Source organism: Populus trichocarpa, chromosome 1, assembly GCF_000002775.5.
Source record: "Populus trichocarpa isolate Nisqually-1 chromosome 1, P.trichocarpa_v4.1, whole genome shotgun sequence".
Taxonomy (NCBI): domain Eukaryota; kingdom Viridiplantae; phylum Streptophyta; class Magnoliopsida; order Malpighiales; family Salicaceae; genus Populus; species Populus trichocarpa.
Window position 1 is genome coordinate 46,317,999 of NC_037285.2, and position 21,761 is coordinate 46,339,759.

At 35.8% G+C, this 21,761-nt stretch overlaps 2 protein-coding genes across 2 annotated transcripts in view; one reads left to right on the plus strand and one right to left on the minus strand.

Moving 5' to 3' along the window:
• Positions 1-10,389, plus strand: part of LOC112327473 (probable glutathione S-transferase) — a 74,078-nt gene extending 63,689 nt beyond the window's left edge. Inside the window, exon 3 of the mRNA XM_052450050.1 lies at positions 10,377-10,389. The gene's annotated coding sequence lies outside the window, so the exon portion shown is untranslated. The remainder of the gene's footprint in view (positions 1-10,376) is intronic.
• A 1,343-nt stretch (positions 10,390-11,732) lies between these two features.
• LOC7459174 (probable glutathione S-transferase) lies at positions 11,733-12,937 on the minus strand. Its single transcript, XM_002300451.4, has 2 exons — positions 12,540-12,937; positions 11,733-12,235 (listed from the first exon to the last, which is right to left on the minus strand). Exons 1-2 carry the CDS (start codon positions 12,855-12,857, stop codon positions 11,891-11,893), a joined length of 663 nt encoding a protein of 220 aa, XP_002300487.1. The 5' UTR covers positions 12,858-12,937; the 3' UTR covers positions 11,733-11,890.
• Between the last annotated feature and the right edge of the window lie 8,824 nt (positions 12,938-21,761).

The window sequence follows — 21,761 nt, forward strand, 5'->3', positions numbered from 1 at the left end:
ATATTTAAGAAACACTTATTATGTTGTAAATGCTTTTTTTGCATGTTAGTATTTCTTTCTTTTAAATTTTATGATATGATGTTTAGACTATGTTCATATTGAACTTACTTGTAGGATATATATATACATATTGTGTAGACTGTATGAGCTGCGGAATTATGGGACCTTGTGATGATGGGATTGATTGAGTAAATTGGTAGTAGTCAATAACTTGGGATGTCCTAAATGTAAACGAAACTCTGCCGAATTTTTGGTAAAAAGAAAAAAAAAAATTTACCCTTAAATATAGAGGATGTGTTGGGAACTTTTAACAATGATCGATCATACAGTCGAACTGTTACAGTTGGTATCAGAGCGCTGGTATGGGTTCTGGGAAGAAATCAAAAGAGGTTGTTGATGTTTATTAATTTATTGCAGAATGGTACGTACTCGTCAAGAGATTAGAACAGATCTATCCTCTGCAGGGAGGGGGAATAGAGATGTAGACTTTTCCGAGGGGCAAGAAGAGAGCCCTTTGGAAGATACTGCTTCACATACACTGGTAGTATCGACTCAAGTAGGGCATGAAGAATTGATGGGGCCTCAAATTAGACAGGCACCAAGGCAAACTGGGGATGTTCGGCCGACCATGTCAGCTCCACGGAAACAAGTGGAGGTGCCCTCTCAGACTACACCAACAGGGCCATCTGTTTCTTATGTTGATTCGATGCTCCTGGCCCAGATAGTCAAAGCAATAATGGAAGGTATGGCTAATGCTGCCACTCCTATGCCAGCACCCCGCCAGCACCCCCACCTGCACCCATTATACCAACTGTTTCAGAAGCAGCTACAACTACTAATGATGTGGTACATCTAGTTTGTTTGGTGAAAAGTATGAGAGAAATGGGTTGTGAACCCTACTCAGGTGAACAGAATGCTGAAGTGGAGGGAAGGTGGATTAGAAAGGTGGAGAAAACCATGATTCAAATTAAGATACCACATGATCTGCGAGTAGATTGTGCTACTCAATTACTATCAGACGGTGCTATGACTTGGTGGGAGACAATTCAGTTGAGAAGGGCTATAGAAACCCTATCCTGGGATGACTTCAAGATAGAGTTTGAAAATCAATATTACTCCAAATATCATCGGAAGATGAAGGAACATGAATTCTTGGCCTTGAGACAGGAGGGAATGTCAGTACTTGAGTATGAGAGACGATTTCATGACCTCTCACTATTCGCACCATATTATGTCCCATCAGAACAACACATGATAGAAAAATTAAGGGATGGCTTCAGACAAGAATTGAAGCAGGGGTTGATTGCTTTGCAATTCAAGACAGTAAGGGAACTGATTGAGGCAGCACAGGCCTTGGAGGCTTGTATGGAAAAAGGCCAACAGAGTCATGGGGGTGTAGGAAAATGAAAGGATATGGAATTTTTAGGCAGGCCACCACTTCCAAAGAAGGGTAAAGGCGAACAGTTCCTTCAATTCAAAAAGAAAGGGGGGATGTCAACTAGCTTCCGACAGGATATCAGTGGGAGGTCGGGAAGTGGTTAGACCCACTCTAGGGCTATAGCTGCAAGGGGGCATAATGATCAGAAGGAAATTGTCTACCCTCAATGTGCTCAGTGTGAACAAAGACACCCTGGGAGTTGTATGGTTTCTCTTGAACGATGCTATATATATGTTGAGGGGAAGGTCATAAGTGGAAAACATGTCAGTACTTGGGAAGAGGATGTCATCACTGTGGCGAGAAGGGTCACTTTAAAAGCGAATGCCCCCAGTTAAACACTGAACAACCTCAGAGACATAGGCAGCAAAGTCAGAGTCATCAGCATTCCATCATAGTAAAGAGACCGGGAAGGTCGACTCAGTCAGGAGCTAACTCAAATAGGGGATGACCCAGAGTGCAAAATGAAAGGGATCAAGGAAGGGTTTTCCATATGACCTAAGAGGATGTCAGAGCAGCATCAGATGTGGTGGCAGGTATGCTGCAAATAAATGACTATCAAATGCATGTTTTGTTTGATTCTGGTGCCACTCACTCCTTTATAGCAAATAAAAATGTAACCAAATTGAGTAAGGAAACAAAAAGGGTAGAGAAAGGATTTATTATTGGGACACCCTTGGATGAAACTGTGGAAACAAATGTTGTATTTGAAGGGGTGAGAATTAACATTAATGGGTGTGAAATAAAAAGATTTAATACCCCTAGAATTAAGTGATTTTGATATAATTCTAGGTATGAATTGGTTGGGCAAAAATAAGGCCTGTCTTGACTGCTTTACAAAAACAGTAACCTTCCAAGGGGCTAAGGGTGAAACAATGGTCTTTAAGGGAGAGAGAACTTCCAACTTTACAAATATAATCTCGGGTATGGTTGCGAGAAAACTATTAAAGAAAGGTTATACAGCATACCTTGCCTATGTGATAAATTCAAAAAAGGGTAAAATAGGATTGTTTGACATTTCAATTGTGAGGGAATTTCCGGACGTATTTCCAGAAGAATTGCCAGGATTATCCCCAGAAAGAGAAGTTGAAGTCACCATAGATATATTGCCTGGGGTGTCTCCTATAGCCCAACCACCGTATAGAATGGCCCAAAAGAATTGGATGAGTTGAAAATTCAATTGCAGGAGCTTTTAGACAAAGGGTTCATACGACCAAGCAACTCACCTTGGGGGGCACCCGTATTATTTGTAAAGAAGAAAGATGGAACGTTGAGGCTTTACATAGATTACCGTTAGCTGAATAAAGTGACGGTAAAGAACAAATATCCACTACCGCAGATAGATAATTTGTTCGACCAGTTGAAGGGTGCCAAAGTATTCTCAAAGATTGATTTAAGATCAGGATACTACCAGATGTGAATCAAAGTGTAAGATGTGCCAAAAACTGCCTTCAGAACTCGCTACGGACACTTCGAGATCTTGGTGCTACCCTTTAGATTAACTAATGCTCCAACACTTTTTATGGATTTAATGAACCAAGTATTCCAACCATACCTTGATAAGTTTGTTGTCGTATTCATCGATGACATCTTGGTTTACTCCAAATCCTATGAGGAGCATGAACAACACCTGAGACATACATTACAGACTCTAAGGAGCCGTCAGTTGTATGCCAAGTTGGATAAATGTGACTTCTGGTTAAAAGAAGTTACCTTTTTGGGGCATATAGTGTCTTCAAAAGGCATTTTTGTGGACCCTCAAAAGGTGGAAGCAATTTTGAGATGGGAAAGGCCTACTACGGTAACTAAAATTCGTAGTTTTCTCGGATTGGCAGGGTATTATAGAAGATTTATCGAAGGGTTTTCAATGATAGCAACTCCGTTGACACAACTCACCAGGAAGAACATAAGATGAGAGTGGTCAAAGGAGTGCAATGAGAGCTTTCAAGAATTGAAGAGATGGCTTACTACTTCCCCCGTACTAATCCTTCCATTCGGAACAGAAGGCTTTGTAGTCTACAGTGATGCCTCAAGAAAAGGACTGGGGTGCGTTCTAATACAGCATGGAAAAGTAGTTGCCTATGCATCGAGACAACTGAAGACTCATGAAGTCAACTACCCAGTTCATGACTTAGAATTGGCAGCAGTACTTTTTGCTTTACGAGTATGGAGGCACTACTTATACGGATCCCGGGTTCAAATTTTCACGAATCATAAAAGCCTTAAATATTTGATGTCGCAAAAGGAATTGAATATGCGACAACGGAGATGGGTAGAATTAATTAAAGACTACGACTGTATTATAGATTATCATCCAGGAAAAGCGAATGTAGTCGCGTATGCTCTCAGCCGTAAAGACAAGGCGATTAGAGGTGGACCAGCGACTTGGAATGAGAAAACCATGATTGAGCAAAAGAGATTGGGGGCAGTATTAAGTGTGAGTCCAGAAGGATCCTTAATGGCTCAACTAAGGGTGAAGTCAGGATATCGAGATCAAATATTAGAGGCACAACAACATGATGATGAGGTGTCAAAAGTGAGAATCAAACTGGAATCGGGGGGGTGAAACTCTTTTTCGAATGGGTGATGATGGAATAGTGATGTTGGGGCGATGGATGTATGTGCCTGACAACAAAGCCCTTAAATAAAAGTTACTACGAGAGGCTCACGAGTCTAAGTTCACTGTACATCCAGGTAGTACTAAGATGTACCAAGATATGAAGCAGTACTACTGGTGGCCAAATATGAGAAAAGAAGTGGCTGGTTACATGGCAAAATATAGTATCTGCCAACAAGTAAAAGTAGAACACCGAAAACCAGCAGGGCTGTTACAACCATTACCAATCCCTGAATGGAAGTGGGAGATGATCACAATGGACTTTGTGTCGGGACTACCCAGAGGAAAGAAGGGAAATGATGCAATTTGGGTCATTGTGGATCGACTAACTAAGTCTGCCCTTTTCCTACCAGTAAAGATGACAGATTCAGTTGACAAGTTGGCTAAGATTTATGTGAACAAAATTGTAAGGCTTCATGGAGTCCCAACATCAATTGTTTCAGACCGAGACCCAAGATTTACTTCACGTCTCTGGCCGAGCATACAACGTGCCTTTGGAACAAATTTGAGTATCAGTACTGCCTTTCATCCGCAAACTGATGGCCAATCTGAGAGAATTATTCAGATCTTAGAGGATTTACTAAGGGCATGTGCTTTGGAATTTGGTGGATACTAGGAGGAGCATCTATCACTAGTAGAATTCACGTATAACAACAGTTATCAGGCAAGAATTGGAATGGCCCCATTTGAAGCTCTTTATGGAAGAAAGTGTAGGACACCCTTGTGTTGGGAAGAAGTTGGCGACAGAAAGTTGTATGGGGCAGAATTAGTACAAATCACTACTGAAAAAGTGAGGATTATTAAGGATTGAATGAAGGTGGCTCAGGATAGACAGAAGAAGTATGCAGATATTCGAAGAAGTCCACTTGAATTTTGTCCTGGAGATAAAGTGTTTCTGAAGGTAGCTTCGTGGAAGCACATACTGAGATTCGGCATGAAGGGGAAGTTAGCTCCGAGGTTCATTGGACCATTTGAAATCCGAAAACATATTGGGCCTGTAGCATATGAAATAAACTTACCCTCACAGTTGGCCAAGGTTCACAATGTATTCCATGTTTCTTTGCTGCGAAAAGCCAATGTAGACCCTTCGAGAGTGTTACCTCAAGTGCCAGTAGAGGTAAAAGAAGACTTAACACTTGAGGTAAGACCGATAAAGATACTCGATTGGGGCGAGAAAGAACTTCGTAATAAGAAAGTTCCCACATCAGAGTCTTATGGCGAAGCTCACAAATCGAGGAAGAAACATGGGAGAGAGAATCAGAAATGAGACGAAAATTCCCCGACTTGTTTATAAACTCAGGTACATCCGTGAGAGGATTGCCGGAACATGAATTACAAGATTAGCTTCGGCTAATGGCATTCGTGACAGGATTGCCGGGATATGAATTTCAAGATTAGACTTTGCAAGGGCACCCAGTTCATGCAAGTAAATAAGAGTATTCAAATTAAGAATATACAAATGAGTGTTAAGTGAGTTAAAGGATTTACAAGCAAAATATAAGTCCTCTGTTAGAATTCTTATGGATCAGATAGAAAATTAATACTTCATTCGTATTCATTACATGAGCATATATATATTCTTTATCAACATAATGGTATGTTTGTTTATGTAACAGATCCATCAAATATCCATGGAGATCATTAGTTTAGGACCCTACTTTGTGAAGCTTGTGTAAATCTTTAACTTAAACAAAAGGGAATTAACACATTTATGTAGTATACTTTTGTGTAAACCTTGATGTATTTATAAAAGTTCAGCTTAACATGTAGTATTTTAATTATCTTGTAATTAACCGTTTTGAAATATTTAAGAAACACTTATTATGTTGTAAATGCTTTTTTTGCATGTTAGTATTTCTTTCTTTTAAATTTTATGATATGATGTTTGGACTATGTTCATATTGAACTTACTTGTAGGATATATATATATATATATATTGTGTAGACTGTATGAGCTGCGGAATTATGGGACCTTGTGATGATGGGATTGATTGAGTAAATTGGTAGTAGTCAATAACTTGGGATGTCCTAAATGTAAACGAAACTCTGCCGAATTTTTGGTAAAAAGAAAAAAAATTACCTTAAATGAAGAGGATGTGTTGGGAACTTTTAACAATGATCGATCGTACAGTCGGACTGTTACACTATTCCTGCAGAATGATCATTAGAAAAACAAGTAGATGGTGACATAAGGGCAAGGTTGGGTGGCATTGGGTTGGTGGCAAACATGGTTGGCTGTTGGGTTATCTGGTTTGGTTGGCTACTAATATGGTGGATTGGTGGGGTAGTAAGGTTAAAATTTAGGGAAGGATTCAAGGTTGACAAGTGTGTAGGCTGTATAAGATGGGAGGAGGTGATTAGGTGTTGTGCTATCTGTTCAGATTTTGTAAAAGGAAACACATTTTCATAAAAACAAATATGATGGGAGACATAAACTCATGAGATGCTAAATTAAGACAACAATAACCTAGATGAGAGGAACTATAACCTAAGAACACATATGGAGATGAATGAAAATCCAACTTATGAGCATAATAAGTACGCAAAAACAGAACATAAAGACTCCTAAAAGTACGCCAAAAATCATAATCAGGAGTACGATGAAACAAACACTCAAATGGAGATTGATTTTGGAGGACAAGAGTAGGCATGCAAAAGATAAGATATACTTACGATTCAAACACCATTCCAAAACCATAATGCAGCACTACATTGTCTTAGAAGGGTAACACCAGTTTCAATAATATGCCGATGACGATGCTCAACGGTGTCATTTTGCTCATGTGTATGAGAAAAAATAACTTGTGATGAATACCAATAGTCTGGAAGAAACTGTTTAATTTGCGATATTCACCACCCTAATCAGTTTAAACAAATTTAATTTTGTGTGAAAACTAACGCTCAACAAGCACTTGAAAACAATGGAATGTAGAAAACACATTAGATTTTGCAACAAGAGAATAATACCATATATGTTTTATATGCGCATTGATAAAGATAAAAAAGTAACGAAAACCATTAGAGGCAAACATTGGAGCAGGGCCCCAAATATCTCTAAATATTAAATCAAGTGGGGTAGTTGTTTTATGACTCGTAAGTCTCAACGACAAACGCAATGACTTGCCTAGTGGACAAGCTTGACATTGAATAAGAGAGTATTTAGAAGTACAAGTTATTTTATTTTTGGAAACTAACAAATTGAAAATACAGGAAGTAGGATGACCCAATCGACGATGCCATAGATCAATAGTTGCAGAGATGCAAGGAGACCAATAAGCTTAAGGGATGGATGTGGTAGAAGACTTAGATAGAACATAGAGACCATCGTTACTCTGATTGAAAAGGATCACTGCCTTGGTGGTGAGATATTTTACATAAAACACAGATGCGTGAAATTCAAAATAAACATTATTATCATGACAAAATTTTTAAACAGAAAGCAATGGTTTGGTAACATGAGGAACATGAAGAACATTAGATAATTTAAATGTGTGTTTTGGGGAATGCAACATTGTATGCCTAATATGGGATATGAAAAGGCCTTTATCGTCACCAACATGCAAATGATCATTACCAAGATAGGGTATAGAATTGGTCAAAGTTGCAAGATTAGGCGTAACATGTTGGTTCGCTCTAGTGTCCAGGAACCAAGTAGTGGCAGAAATATTACCAACAGCAAATATTGGTAGATGGTTGTTGTCCACTGCTGCGAAACTGGGCATGTTGAAGGGTTGTGTGGCCGAAGGAGAAACAAAGCTGACACTTGATGTTATGCTCAAAAGACCAGTGAGGAGACCATTGTTTAGAATCAGAGGGACGCCTGTTCTGCTACTAGTTGCTTTGCTTCCAGTCAGTGGGAGTAGAGGGATGAAAGCCATGAAAATCAGACCTATGTTGGTAGTTGTGGCGGTTGCTGTTTGGATGCTAGTTGCCACAAGACCGACCTCTGTTACGACTAAAGTTAGGGTTGTGCTGATACTAGGCAAGATGAGTAGAGGACAGCAAAGATAGTATGGGTAGTAGAGGTGGGTTTGCAACCATGGATTGAAAGGAGGGCTTATACAGAAACTCATGGGTAAGGAGATGACTATAAAGGTCAGCATATGATAATGATTTTGCCTTGGTAGTGAGGTTGGTTACCAAGTCCTTAAACTCACCACAAAGGCCACAAAACATATAGAGGTTGAAGTCTTCAAGAGAGATAGGCCGACCAAGAGCAACCAATTCATCAAATAATGGTTTTTATTTGCTGCATGTACATAGCAACACCTTGTCGAAGATCTTGAAAAGACCCATGAAGTTGCATAATATGAGAATTAGATGGAGAGTTAACTTTCTCAAGAGTGCGCCAAACGTAATGAGAGGTCTAGCAATCTACCACAAGGTGTAGTATATCTATAAAAAGAGAAAAGAGTAATGCGCTCAAAATAAGTTGATCATGTTGCTTCCAACGAAGAAAAGAAGGGTTGATTGCCGAAAAAGAACCAATAGAACTTTCAGAAACATAAAAAGGAGGACACGACAAAAAACCATCAATAAAGTTGAAGACACACTAACCAAGAAGATATGACTTCATCTGCATTCTTAAGTAGAGATAATTGGTGTTCGTAAGCTTCAACGAAACAACTTGTTAAGGGTTGGACAAAGCAACTATAATTGGAGTTGATATCATTATAATATGAAGATGAACAACAAAAACATGAGAAGAAGAACCAATTTTCTGCTCTGCAAGAGAATGAGGTTGTTGTTATGGGAAGGCACCATCGGTAGTAGCTTGTGAGTGGTCAGTCAACTGGGTTGCAGCGCTAATTTGGTGGAGGGAGAAGTCGGCAAAACAGAGTCCATTTGAGAGAGGGAGAGAGGAGTTTTGATGTGTTAAGGCTCTGATATCAAGTTTAGAAGAAATAGGAGGTTTAACCTATTAATTAACCAACCTTTCTTATTTATATGTGTATAGCAATATACAATAGTAAAGGTAGAGATTACAACACTGGAGTAGTCCTATAGTATTTCCTATATATATATATATATATATATATTCCATAATAATATAATATTAAATAACATAGGAATAATAATAAATATAATAAGTATAACAAAAATAAAATTTTAATCGATCAGCAAATTATTGATTAATTTTTTTAAATAGTCTCCTAAAATACAAGCTAAACACCTTTATTTATACTATTGTTAGACCTAAACTAATTAATTTTTATTTATTGAACTAAATGCTTTCTAAACTAAATAGAAAGAATAAAAGCACCATAAATTTAAATACTTTTCTAAACTAAATAGAAATAAAAATAACAGAAAAAAAAATATCTTCCTTTAAAAATCCTCTTGTAATTTGTTTTTTCTGATGGTAGGGAACTTGTCCTCAAGTTCAAATTACTTTTGCATCAATCTTTTTTCACTTGAAATGTATAATATTTTTAGATATCAACTTAAATCCTTTCATCTCAATGATACTTATACTAATCAAAAGTTGTCTTCTCTACTAATGTCTTTCAAATGGGGTCTCAAAATTAGCTATGGATATCCATGATCATTATCCCATTCTCCTTCAATTTTTTCTTCTTCATTTCTCCTAATTGAGGAGATAATTCTTCAATTTGCTTTTGCAACTTTATCACCGTTAGTCAAAACATAAATTATATTATTTTTCTTTGTATCATTAGCTCCTGAACATCTATTTTCTGAGAGAAAACCTCCACATCCCCTCTTACATGAGCACGTATTGTTTTGCAACAACATCTACCAACCATGCTTATTCAATAACACACAATAACTAACCACCAAGAGTCTTTGGGCTTTGATATCCACTAACACAACTTTGATACCAACTGACACTAACAAAAACAACACAAGAAAGACAAGAAGCACAAGCAACACAAAAATTTGTCGAACAAGGTCATCACACCAAAACCTTCATTCAAAATTTTATAACTTAATATTTCTCTAGTACTCTCCTAAAATTCAAGCTAAGAAACCCTATTTATACTGGTCCTGGGCCTAAATAAGAAAAAAAAAATTCTAAACTAAATAAGAAAAAAAATTTCTAAACTAAAAGGAAAATAATGAAAACATCATAAAGAATAATATTTTTCTAAACTAAATAGCAATAAAAATAACTAAAAAAAACTTCCTCTAAAAATCATCCAACATCAACAATCCAGGTCTTTCTATCGAGATGAGAGTTTATTACATCTCCACTTTAACAAATATTTTATTTTGAACTCTAATTAATAAGTGTTAGAGTATTCTAGAAGGAGACAAATGCTTCTGTTAACAATATTCTAAATGATCACCACTTCTTCATTATAGATTGAGAAGATGTTGCCAATGTATCTATTAATTAAACACGCTAATATTCTCTAATATCAATTGACATAACATATGACATAGAGTTCCTCAATCCCTAAAATTTTATGGTTTTAAACTATAGAGAATAAAACTAGGTTATTGTTCAATAATGATGTCTGACACCATTTTTCCACGAAAATAAAAATAAGGAATATAAAAAGTGAATTTTATCTTCAAATGTAGTATTTTTTCAAATGAAAAAAAAAAGAAAATATTTCTTCATTCTTTTATCATAAATTTTGAAGTTGGAAAACATCTTTTATATATTTTTAAATACTTCCCATTCATCCTCTTTGTTGGAAAACATTATTCTCCAAGGTTTTCTGATCTTAATGAAATTTTTAAACCAAAAATAGCCTTTCACTTTTCAACTTAATTACAATTATACCCCCATATACGTGTGTGTGTGTGTGAATTGCCCTATCCTTTTTAACGCATTCTTCTCCTTCTCCATTCTCAACCCACCATTCTTCACTAGAAGCATGCATAAAAAACCACCAGCAGCAGTGCTTCCAGAAGCGGTAGTAGCAACGCTTCCAATAATAATAGCAATAACAACACTTCCATTAGTAGCAGTGGTAGCGCTTGTTTGATGTGTTGTCCATGTTATTATGGGAATCAAGAATATGGTTGTTTGAAAAGACGTCAAAGATACAACAGTTAAGGAAATACCCGCTGTCAAAGTGGATACCATGGAATTAGACCTTAGTTCACTAGCATTTATGAGAAAATTTACATCTGATTTCAATTCCTCAGGTCGTCCCTTGACCCTCTTAATACAGGGAAAAATCTGCCCAGAACCTAGACTGAGCTCCCTGGTATGGATCTGAAGGCAACAAATTAAGGAGCCTTGTCCTTCCACGCCTCATCAATATATATACTGAACAATGCTAAGTGACTCGCAAACAGGTTTCCCATTATGGACAAGAACTGGGATTTTATTGTGAACATGATTCGTTTGAAGAAGTAAAGCACTTTTGTTCCTCAAATCTTGTTCACTGTACTCGTATTTTACACCCTTTTCAGCCAATTCTATTCTCACTCTCGTACCAAATGGACTTGCCCAGAAATCCAACAGGGTTACTTGATCACCAGCCATTCTTGAAGTGAAAAAGAAGATTCTTGAAGTAAAGTAACGCTTCTTTGTTTTCTTGGACTAAAAAAGGCCGTGGTTTGTCATTGTGGAAATGCGAGTATTTATAGTAAGAAAGGTCTGAAGTGAGTAAGTATGGCCGGTTTTCCAGAGTTCTTATTGACTGCATGACATAGACGTGTTGAACAAAGAGATGCCAGCCTCTTTGTACTTGAAGGCAAACATTACAAAGAGAAAAACCACATCGTATTTCAGGCACAATAAAGTACCTCAGAATATTACAGTCACAACTAAGTGCCAGCCTTATTTGAAACATAAATCACACACAACATAAGTACAACTTCTCAACGGGAAATAGCTCGTCCTTGCCTTCGGATGCATATTACTCAAGCCCAAGCATCTTTCTCCTCATCACAACGAAATCAGAGACTTTCTGTGGATCTTCAAGAGACTTGGATACACTCTCTTTCTCCAAGCACCTCTTACAGTAAGCAATCAGCTTTGGACAGACAGCCTCTATATTGAAGTTGCCGACTGTTTCATAGGCATAAAACCAGCAATAGAAAGGAAGTAGTGCTACATCAACGTAGCCGAGGGTCTCGCCACCAAAATAAGGCTTGTCTCCAAGCTCCCCTTCCAAAAGCTTGAGGCTGTCGATGAAATCCTTCTTGGCTGCCTCCTGATCTTCTCCTTTTGTTGTCCATATCTTCCTCCCAAGGTCATATAACTGAAGGTTCATATCACACCATTGCATAACAAATTAATATAATGGTCACCACACATAATTAGGTAAATGTTTTGGCAAATACATCCAATGGAAATAGAACAGTTTAAAAAAACTGTTTTTTTTTTATTATTATTAGAAATAACGGTTATTTAGTTAGGGCTAATTGTAGTGGTGATATAAATTTTAATTCTTTCAAACCAATCAAATTGCAATGGGGGTTTAATCAAGTCATACCTCAAAACAAAATCAAAAACCAAAAAAGATGAACCATTTATTTACCAAGGAAAAAAAAAAAAGGCCATACCTTTTTGTCAACAAAATCTGCCCAGAACCTTGACTGAGCTCTCTGGTAAGGATCAGAAGGCAACAAAGGAGCCTTGTCCTTCCACACGTCATCAATATACTGAACAATGATAAGTGACTCACAAATAGGTTTTCCATCATGGACAAGAACTGGGATTTTCTTGTGAACAGGATTCATTTGAAGAAGTAAAGCACTTTTGTTCCTCAAATCTTGTTCACTGTACTCGTACTTTACACCCTTTTCAGCCAATGCTATTCTCACTCTCATACCAAATGGACTTGCCCAGAAATCCAACAGGGTTACTTGATCACCAGCCATTCTTGAAGTGAAAAAGAAGATGCTTGAAGTATCGCTACGCCTCTTGGACTACAAAGGCTGAGTTTGTTAGAGTGGAAACGCTAGTATTTATAGTAAGAAAGGGCTGAAGGGAGTTAATATGGCGGGTTTTCCAGAGTCGTCTAATTTATTGATTGACATAGACATCTTGAACATTCTAGCAAATTACGTAATCAAGGACCTCATGCTCTCATATGCCGTATCGTTTTGTTTCCTTCTCCTTCTATAATATATAATTATATACAGTATTCCAGGTCATTCCATGAAGATAATAGTGTCAAGCTTTATCGCATGTTGGTGCGGGGTATAAGAAATCTTCATCTAATTATTTGTTTAGAGTCACTAGAAGATTTGAATATACTTATCTTATTAAAAAATTTAAAAGTAAAGAATTGATTAGGGCTAAAAAAGATATTAGTACTCCTAGTATATTTTACCTAAAATAAGTTGTATCGAATGGTCTAAATATGGTTTAAAAGTTTTGATAGATTCTTAATCGATAGTTTGTCTATGACTTAAAATAAATATTTATTTCCATGAATAAATCGACATTTTGAATTTATTATAGACTCGTATGTCCAGATAAATTTTTATGGGAATGATCCATATAGGTGTCCTAACAAGGTTAACCTATCCTAAAAGAAAAAAAGGATTCTTCACAACTCGTATATTGTAGTAAATATTACTCTTAATTAAAATTGATGAATATCTTAAATTAGCCTAAAACTTTTCTAGTCAAGTCCTGGAATTTAAATATTAGCCTACTTTTAGGTCTAACATTTATACTAAGATGTTGACCATTAATTTTCATAAATTAAAAATTTAGAATTATAGAAACATTGGTTAAATCCTTAAGAAATTTTATTAACTTAGTGTAAATTCAAAAAGATGCAAAGAAAAATCAACATAGGTATTTTTCTAAAAGCATGCTAAAAAAATTGTTCCTCCCTTTTTATAAATAAAATACAATTTTTATAAGAATTGGGCTATATGCAACAAGTAAAAATTATTTTTTAAAAAATGATATTTTTAGGCTGGCAAAATCATATTTTCATTCAAAACAAAACTGTCAAAATAGGTGTGAGGATGTGTTTTCTAAACACGCACTTAAGCCAAAATTCCTTTTATCAAAATAGTGGCAAACCAAACATTAAAGTCTTAAGTATTTAACCCGGTTTTGACACGATCGAGTTGACTCGAAAAACACTAGTTCAATTATGAATTGAACAAAAAAAACAAGGTTTAATTCAAAACTAAACCAGGACACAGATTTAAAATGAAACAAAATCAAAACTAAAAAAAACACAAAAACAATTCTAAGAAAAAAGATCAAACACCAAAAAAAATGAAGAAAACAAAAAACAGAAAGAACAATGAGGAGCAACGAAGAACATTCAAACTCAAGCCTAATAACATAAACATCAAATTGGACCTGATTTCAAGCAATAAAAGACAAGGTTTTGTTCGCAATCAAGCATAGATCAAAAATCAAGTATCCATTTGCTTCAATGATTACTCAAATATCATGATTTTTATCAAAATGGGTTTCAGTTCAAAACCAAAACCCTAAGATTAAAACCCACAAAAACATGTTATTGATACATGAAAACCCTATATTATTTACTAATTATGATATACGAACTTATAGAAACAAAAATCAAATCAAAATGAAACCTAAAACTTAACCTTGAATCATCAAGAATATGTATAAGATTTCAACTTTCAAAGTTGTAGCCCTATTATCAACCAAAAAATTATCAAAACTCAATCCAAAACTGACTCTTTAAACACTTTGAGACTCAAACTAAACTCAGGACCCATATATTTGCAACCTAGAAAAAGCCATCAAACACCTACTACTACCTTTGATAGATTCCAAAACTACTATACTTTGTCAAAACCAAATACATAAACACCTTTTAAACATTCCAGCAACATTAACAACAACTTCAAACACATGATTATTCAATCAAAACAACATTTTCAATCATCAATCCACATAAATGCTAAAACACAAAAAAAATGCCAAAAAGATTCAAAACCATCATTAAACATTGAAAAAGCATGAATGGGCAGGCCACATGGACTGCACCCTTAAGTTTTCATATGGTTATACATTTTCAAAACTTGTTGGCTATAGGCTATTACTTCCCTTCTCTCTTCCTTCTTTCCTATTCACTTTCTATTCTTTCCAAAGCCTGTTAGGGGTTCTATGCCAATATTGCTTGATCCTATACAATTTCTTTAATTTTAATATTTTATCTTCATTCTTATGAAACTCGATATCTCAACTAATAATTAGCCTTTTAGTTTATAGATTATATACTTGGTAGCCTTTTGATGTTGAACTGTAGCCAAAAAACTATTATTTGTTCAGCCTTGTCATCCAACTTACCCCTTTGCACTTAGAATATAAATGTAGCATACATTGCCAAAAACTTTGAAATGCTTTGCTAAAGGCTTCCTTCCCGACCATGCATCAATCAATATAGTATGGGTTGCAAACCAGATGGTACACAACTTGATCCCTATAAAGGCTTACTAGCAAAGGGATCGGTTGGAATGACTGACAGAAGAAAGAAAAGCACCTGAGAAGCACCCACCACGGTCTGACATTTCACCACAAGGATCAATCTTTTTTCACTCATGCGGTCCTTTTTTTACCATGATGGAGATGAGAGAGTCATGCTTTGAGTTGAATCTCTACTCCTCTGCCAGAAATTGGTTTGGATGACTTACAACCAACTATTTCTTACATCAAACAGGGGAGATGTCGGCCATAATCTAGCCCTTCGACAGATAGCTCTTCATCCAAAAATGTGATGAGTTTTCTATGCCCCTTCTTTCTGTCTCTAAAACTCTAATTTGGTGCTCCCCCCTTCCTTCGTCGTCTGGTTATTGTTCATCTTGAAAAAGATGCCTGAGTGGCTACATTCTAAGGGCATTTAATGCTTCATCTCTCAACCAAACCAGACAAACTATACACCACCATGATGACCTGACAGTCGCCAGAGTAGACCTCGCTAGTCAACTGCACCTATACCCACCACGTTGCCGTCCTAAATTGGCCAACCCAACCAGGCTTTTGCAGCCATTTTGACAGTTCATGATGACAACTTTGAACCAACTGTTGGGATCATTCCGAGTTGAATTAAGGTCAAGATTTGGCACAAGAAAAGACAAAATATCCCTCTTTCACCCCTTATAAACAGGAGTGGATTCCATGCCCTGGACATGAAGAAGCCAGAGGCCAAACTTGGAGAAAAACTAGCCTCTCACCCTTAGTTTTTTTGCCATTACTACCTTTGATACCTCTCTCTGCCATGACTTTGCCTTTTACAACCGTTCAACCACAAAAGATCGCTAGTCTCCTCCATTAACAACCATTTATCTCCTCCATAAAGTTATCCTCAACTTCTCGTGCGCAACCACCCCACCATGGGTTCCTTCTTCTTCTTCTTCTTCTCCGTCATAAACTTCCCTTCCACAACAAACACCGCCCATCGGCGTCTCCAGCAATGTCTCTGCCACTAGTCGTCAACAAGAACACTACCAACAACTCCTCTCCTCTGCATTAGGTAAACTTCTTTAGCCCTCCTCTTCTGCACCTTTTTTCTTCTTCTTTTGACATCTTGCATGCAGGACGTGAATTAATTCACGTCCTACACTGTTGGCTTTTGCCAGTAGTCATGGGATGGGTTGGACCTGATTCAGCCCAACCCAAATGGTTGGGTCAAGTTCGGCCCACCCCACAAAAAAGAAAATAGGATTTGTTGGGCTGCCAGTCGGCCTAACCCAACTAGGTTGAGCTGGACCCTTTCGGCCCAGCCTGGATGGGTGGGCCGGGTCTGGGCCCATTTATATTTAATAATGTAATATTATATGAAAAAATGAGAAATTTAAAAAAAAAATTAAAAAAAAATCCTTCAAATTTTTTTATGATTTTCTCATATATTTCTCTACCAATTTTGCACAATATCGAGCTGTATATTTATACTGTAAGATACAAATCTAGTATTAAAATACCTGATTTTCTCTTAAAGGTTTATAAATTGTTTTTGAACAACTCAAAAAAATCTCAAAATGTTTTTGAATTAATTTCCTATTTAAAAAAAACAAACAAAAAAAATATTTTCATGCATATGGCTAGGTCCTAAAGGTGTTTTTAAGCATGTTTATTTTTTAAAAAAAAAGCATAACAAATTGCATCTTTCTCATATTTTAAAAAGAAAAAAAAATCGATATCACAACCAATTTATGATTATTCGTTATGATTCAACCAAAATTTCAGAAACTCTTCACCGATCATTTTGTTCATTTTACATTAGGGTTTAGATATAAACTATAATATTTGGGGCGTGTAAAATTACACAGTATAGTATACCTTTAAATATTGAAAATAAAAAAATGAATACGATGTTAAAATTTGGACTTTAAAATAGTTAGGATTTAGCCTGATAAGATAGAGATTTCCTCATGAAGGGAGATCTGCCTTGGACCATAGATGAGACCCACAAATAGAAACTCGACCTAGAAAAATAATCAAACAACAATGCAACTTACATTTGGTATGATGCATTGGGGGTGATGCGTCTTTCCCTTGCACAACCAGTCCCTTACTCGGACTCTCGCAGACCATAAGTTTTCTAGTAACCTTAATACTAGGTGGCGGCTCTTGAACCTTTGTTGTTACCCATTTTTGGGTTCCCACACAAAAAAATGAGAAAATACAAAAAATATATATCAAAAACATATTCGGAAGAAATCCAAAAAATAATAGGAGCGAGAAAAGGATGCTGGAATAGCCATAAAATGGCTAGAAATTGGTTGAGGAGGTTCAAAAATACAAGAATTAAAATTTGACAGTATATTTTTTTATGAGAGTCCTGTTGATAAGGAAAATTCAATTTTGAGGAAGAAAAGTCCAAAATCAGATGTTTATGGACTCAATTAAATTTTATTGAAGGTTTAATTGAATTTATGGAGGGTTTGATTGCAAGAAAAAAATGTTTTTAAGTCAATTTGGGCTTTATTTGGAAGAAATTAAAGTTTTAGGGTCAAATTACAATTTTCAAAAGTTGATTTGGTCAAATCAGGGGCTTAATTGCATAATTATTAAAGTTTGATGGCCATTGAAAAATCCAAAACCAAGGACCAAATAGGAAAATGTGCGTAAATAAAGGGGCTGAAATTGACCAAATCAGGGGCTAAATTGAAGAAATTAGAACTTTATTGATCAATTGATGGTCAAATCGCATGAATCCAAAACCAAAGACTGTTGTGTAAATGACGTTAAAATCAAGGGATCCAATTACAATTTATCCAGAGGTTTGATTACAAAATTGCAAAACCTCAAGGACCAAATCAAAATGGCCATTTGAATTTGAGAACAGAGCCGTTTCATGGACAACTGTTCTTTGTCTTCTCCTCAGCAACTGTTTCAGCAATAAAAATGTTGGAGACGTTTCATCATTAATGGCAGAAATCGTCTCAATTACGGGGCATGTCTCACGACTATTATCAAGCCTGCCGTTACCACCACAAAGCCTTCTTTAGCCTTATAAAAGCAGAAGAAATGAGAAGCACTAGAGGGGGAGAAAAAAAAATCGAAGGAGATGAGAGAAGACGCAGATAGACACAGGATAATAGAGGCAAACGGAGAGTACTGAGAGAAACCAAAAAAATCCCAGATGACAAAAACAAAATTACACAGCACACAGAACTGAAAAAACCAGGGGAAGAACGAACATGGAGCAAAAGAGAAGGAGTATAAAGGGGAAGAGTAGAGAAGGGGAGCTGAAGGAGAACAACAAAAAAGAGAACAAAAAGAGAACAGGAAGAATAAAAAAAGGAAACAGAGGGATACGCGAGTGAGAATTGGGTAGTACAGGGAGATGAAAACAGAGGAGAGGCACTGTTGAATCTCTTTCAAAACTGCAGTATCCAGGATCAAGCCCAGATGAACTGGGAAGAAAAAAAAAACATAAATACCAGGAGCGAGGGAAAGCAAAAGAAGAGGAAGAACCAGAGGAAAAGCAAACGAAAAGGGGAAGATAGAGGTCCAAAGCACGTTGTTGTCTTCGTCTTGCTTCTATGTAAAGATAATGCACAAACACTGTGCACTTGAAATTTAATTACATTGTGATTGTAGCAAGGGTGCGTGAATCACGCACGCTTGCGAGTAGAAGCCAACTGGGTCACTGGTTTGGGCTAGTGACCCGGCAAGGTCTGCTGGGTCTAGCCTAGTTATATGGGCTAAGCTGGACCCATCCCAAAAAAAAAGGAAAGAGAGATTTATGTTTTTTTTTTCTCGTGTATTTATTTTATGGTTTGTATTTTTATATGATAAAAATGTAAATATGGTATTAAAATACCTGATTTTCTATGCAATGTTGCAAATATATATGTGTGTGTGTGTGTGTGTCTTAGCATGCATTTTTCGGCTTTAATAACCAGTTTATTAAAGTCATGAGAACTAGACCAATATTTCAAAAAATAAAAAAAATTATTTTGTTTTCCTTTTTAATATCTAGGATTACGAACTTACACGTAAGACGTATTCCTAATATTAAATAAAAATTATTTTTTTATGATGATTAGAATGGTTCGGTTTTACCCTACAAGATAAGAATCTCCTCACCGAGGAGAGCTTTTCTCGAACCATAAACAGACCAACAAAAAGAAAGGCATGACAATACATTACAATATATTAGACAATTAAACAAAGTAGCTTACCTTAGGTAGGGAGTATTTGGAGTATTAATACCTTCTCTTTACGCAACTAGTCCCCGTACCTGATCTCTGAGACCAGTTAGTGTTCCTAATGACCAAAATACTAGGTGGCGACTCCCTTTATGTCCATACAAAGATAAAAGACAAGGAATTCTTGTCTCCCCATTTTTCTTGATTTTTCAAGGATACCAACATTAGGATTTGAGAGTAGACTCGATCGCCGCGATGCTGTATATATGCGACAACCTTAATCATAATTTTATGATTAAATTCAAAACCCTTTCTTTCCCAACAATACCACTTTATGAGGCACTTTAGCTCGCTAGCCCGATGTCGCCTCACAACAGTGGCTATAATGACCTTAATGCCCACTTACAATCAAATGGACTTTGATACCACTATTAGAAGATGATGATAGTTTGGGAGGCAGCTTAGAGGTTATAAGGATAAAGGATTAAAATGAAAATAGTTTGATAGTTAAGGTGTTTAGTTGTGGTGATTTGGTAAAAGGAGGACTTTATAGTTTGGAAATGGTTGAAGGATATGGGATACACAAAGCAAAAACTTCATTGATAGGAGATATAATATAAGGAGGAGAGTTTAAACAAAGGTTTTATGCTTAGCATAGTTTTTGACTTGCCTTACAAATGATGGTTGCATAGTTATTTATAACATTCTTAACCAACCTAAATGGAAAAGTCTATAAAAGCATTCTTTCTTTCTTAGAACAATCATAATATTTGTTAGACTTTTCATGTAGATTTTGTTGATCCCATTTATGATGAGATAGAAGTGGATTAATATTCTCCATCAATTTATGATGTTTTTTTTATGAGAATTATGTCAATGATGATAACATAAAAAATGATGTCAATGGAAATAATGATGTCATTAATAATGTTCTCATTGATAAGTAGAGGTTGAATGCAAATAGAACATGGAAGATGTTAAAAAAATGTTAATTTAAGTTATGTTAATCCATTTGATTACAAGTTTACTATTATCACAAAAACCCTAGTTGTGAAGGTTCATAAAACACTCCCATTTTGATCAAAGGGCCATGCATCGATCAATTGACATGACCAAAAGATTGATGTCTTCTCCCAAATGCAGGAGTGTCGAAGTAATAAATAACCCGGCAAGACCGGGGTCGAACCACAGAGAGGTGAACTATATAAATTACAAATAATAAAATGATATTGATGTTGAAGAGAACTTTGAGATTTGATAATGATGAAAAGACTAAACAAGGATAAAACAATTGTCAAGGTTAGAGGATCCACTAATGATATTTCAAATAAGCATAGTATAAACTCCTTTTTATTACTCAACTAGAAACCATACATAAAGAAAGTTCCAATTGGATGATTTATCATTAATGGCTCATTATAAAGTATTAACATGATCATATTAATTATCTTATTTAAGTAACACCAATACTTTTAAATATTGTCAGGTATTCATGATGTTAACAACAAATCAAGTTCCTCTCATAACAACGATGTCGGCCGAAGACTATGAAGGATCAAGCATTTATTGTACCAAGTGTTATACAACATAAATCTAAATTAATCATTTAACAAGCAAGATATTAAGAGTGAATAAGATAAAAATGATAAGACATGTTAATAGCAAACTTTCTTGGATATAAGCATTGAAGTACATGTTGAGTTTATATTATACTTATTCTAACACCATTAGTGAAACCTTTTCACCTTGACATAATAAACTTAGTTAAACATTGTGAAGAAGAGAAACATAAATAAACTAGATAAGAACATAGTTATGATGAAAAGCATAAACAAGAGATTAATGAAAGCAAAACTTAAACATTACAAAAATACAAAGAAAGAAATTAAGAATATGATCTTGATCTGAAAACCAAGATGCCTAAATACATGGCAAATGCCTCTTTTTATAAGCTAAAATGTAACAACCTCAAAAAATTTCAAGCAACATATATTCGTTTAACTCATACATAAAGGGTAAATAGAGCAAATTTTTTTTTTGTTAAATTCACCAAAATTTCTAACGAAATTTCGGCAGAGTCTCCCCTATACGGGGAGATCCCAAGTTATCGACAATTTATCCTGCACATAATTATAATCACATCCCACCCATAATCACATCCATGATTGGTACATTCAATCATTT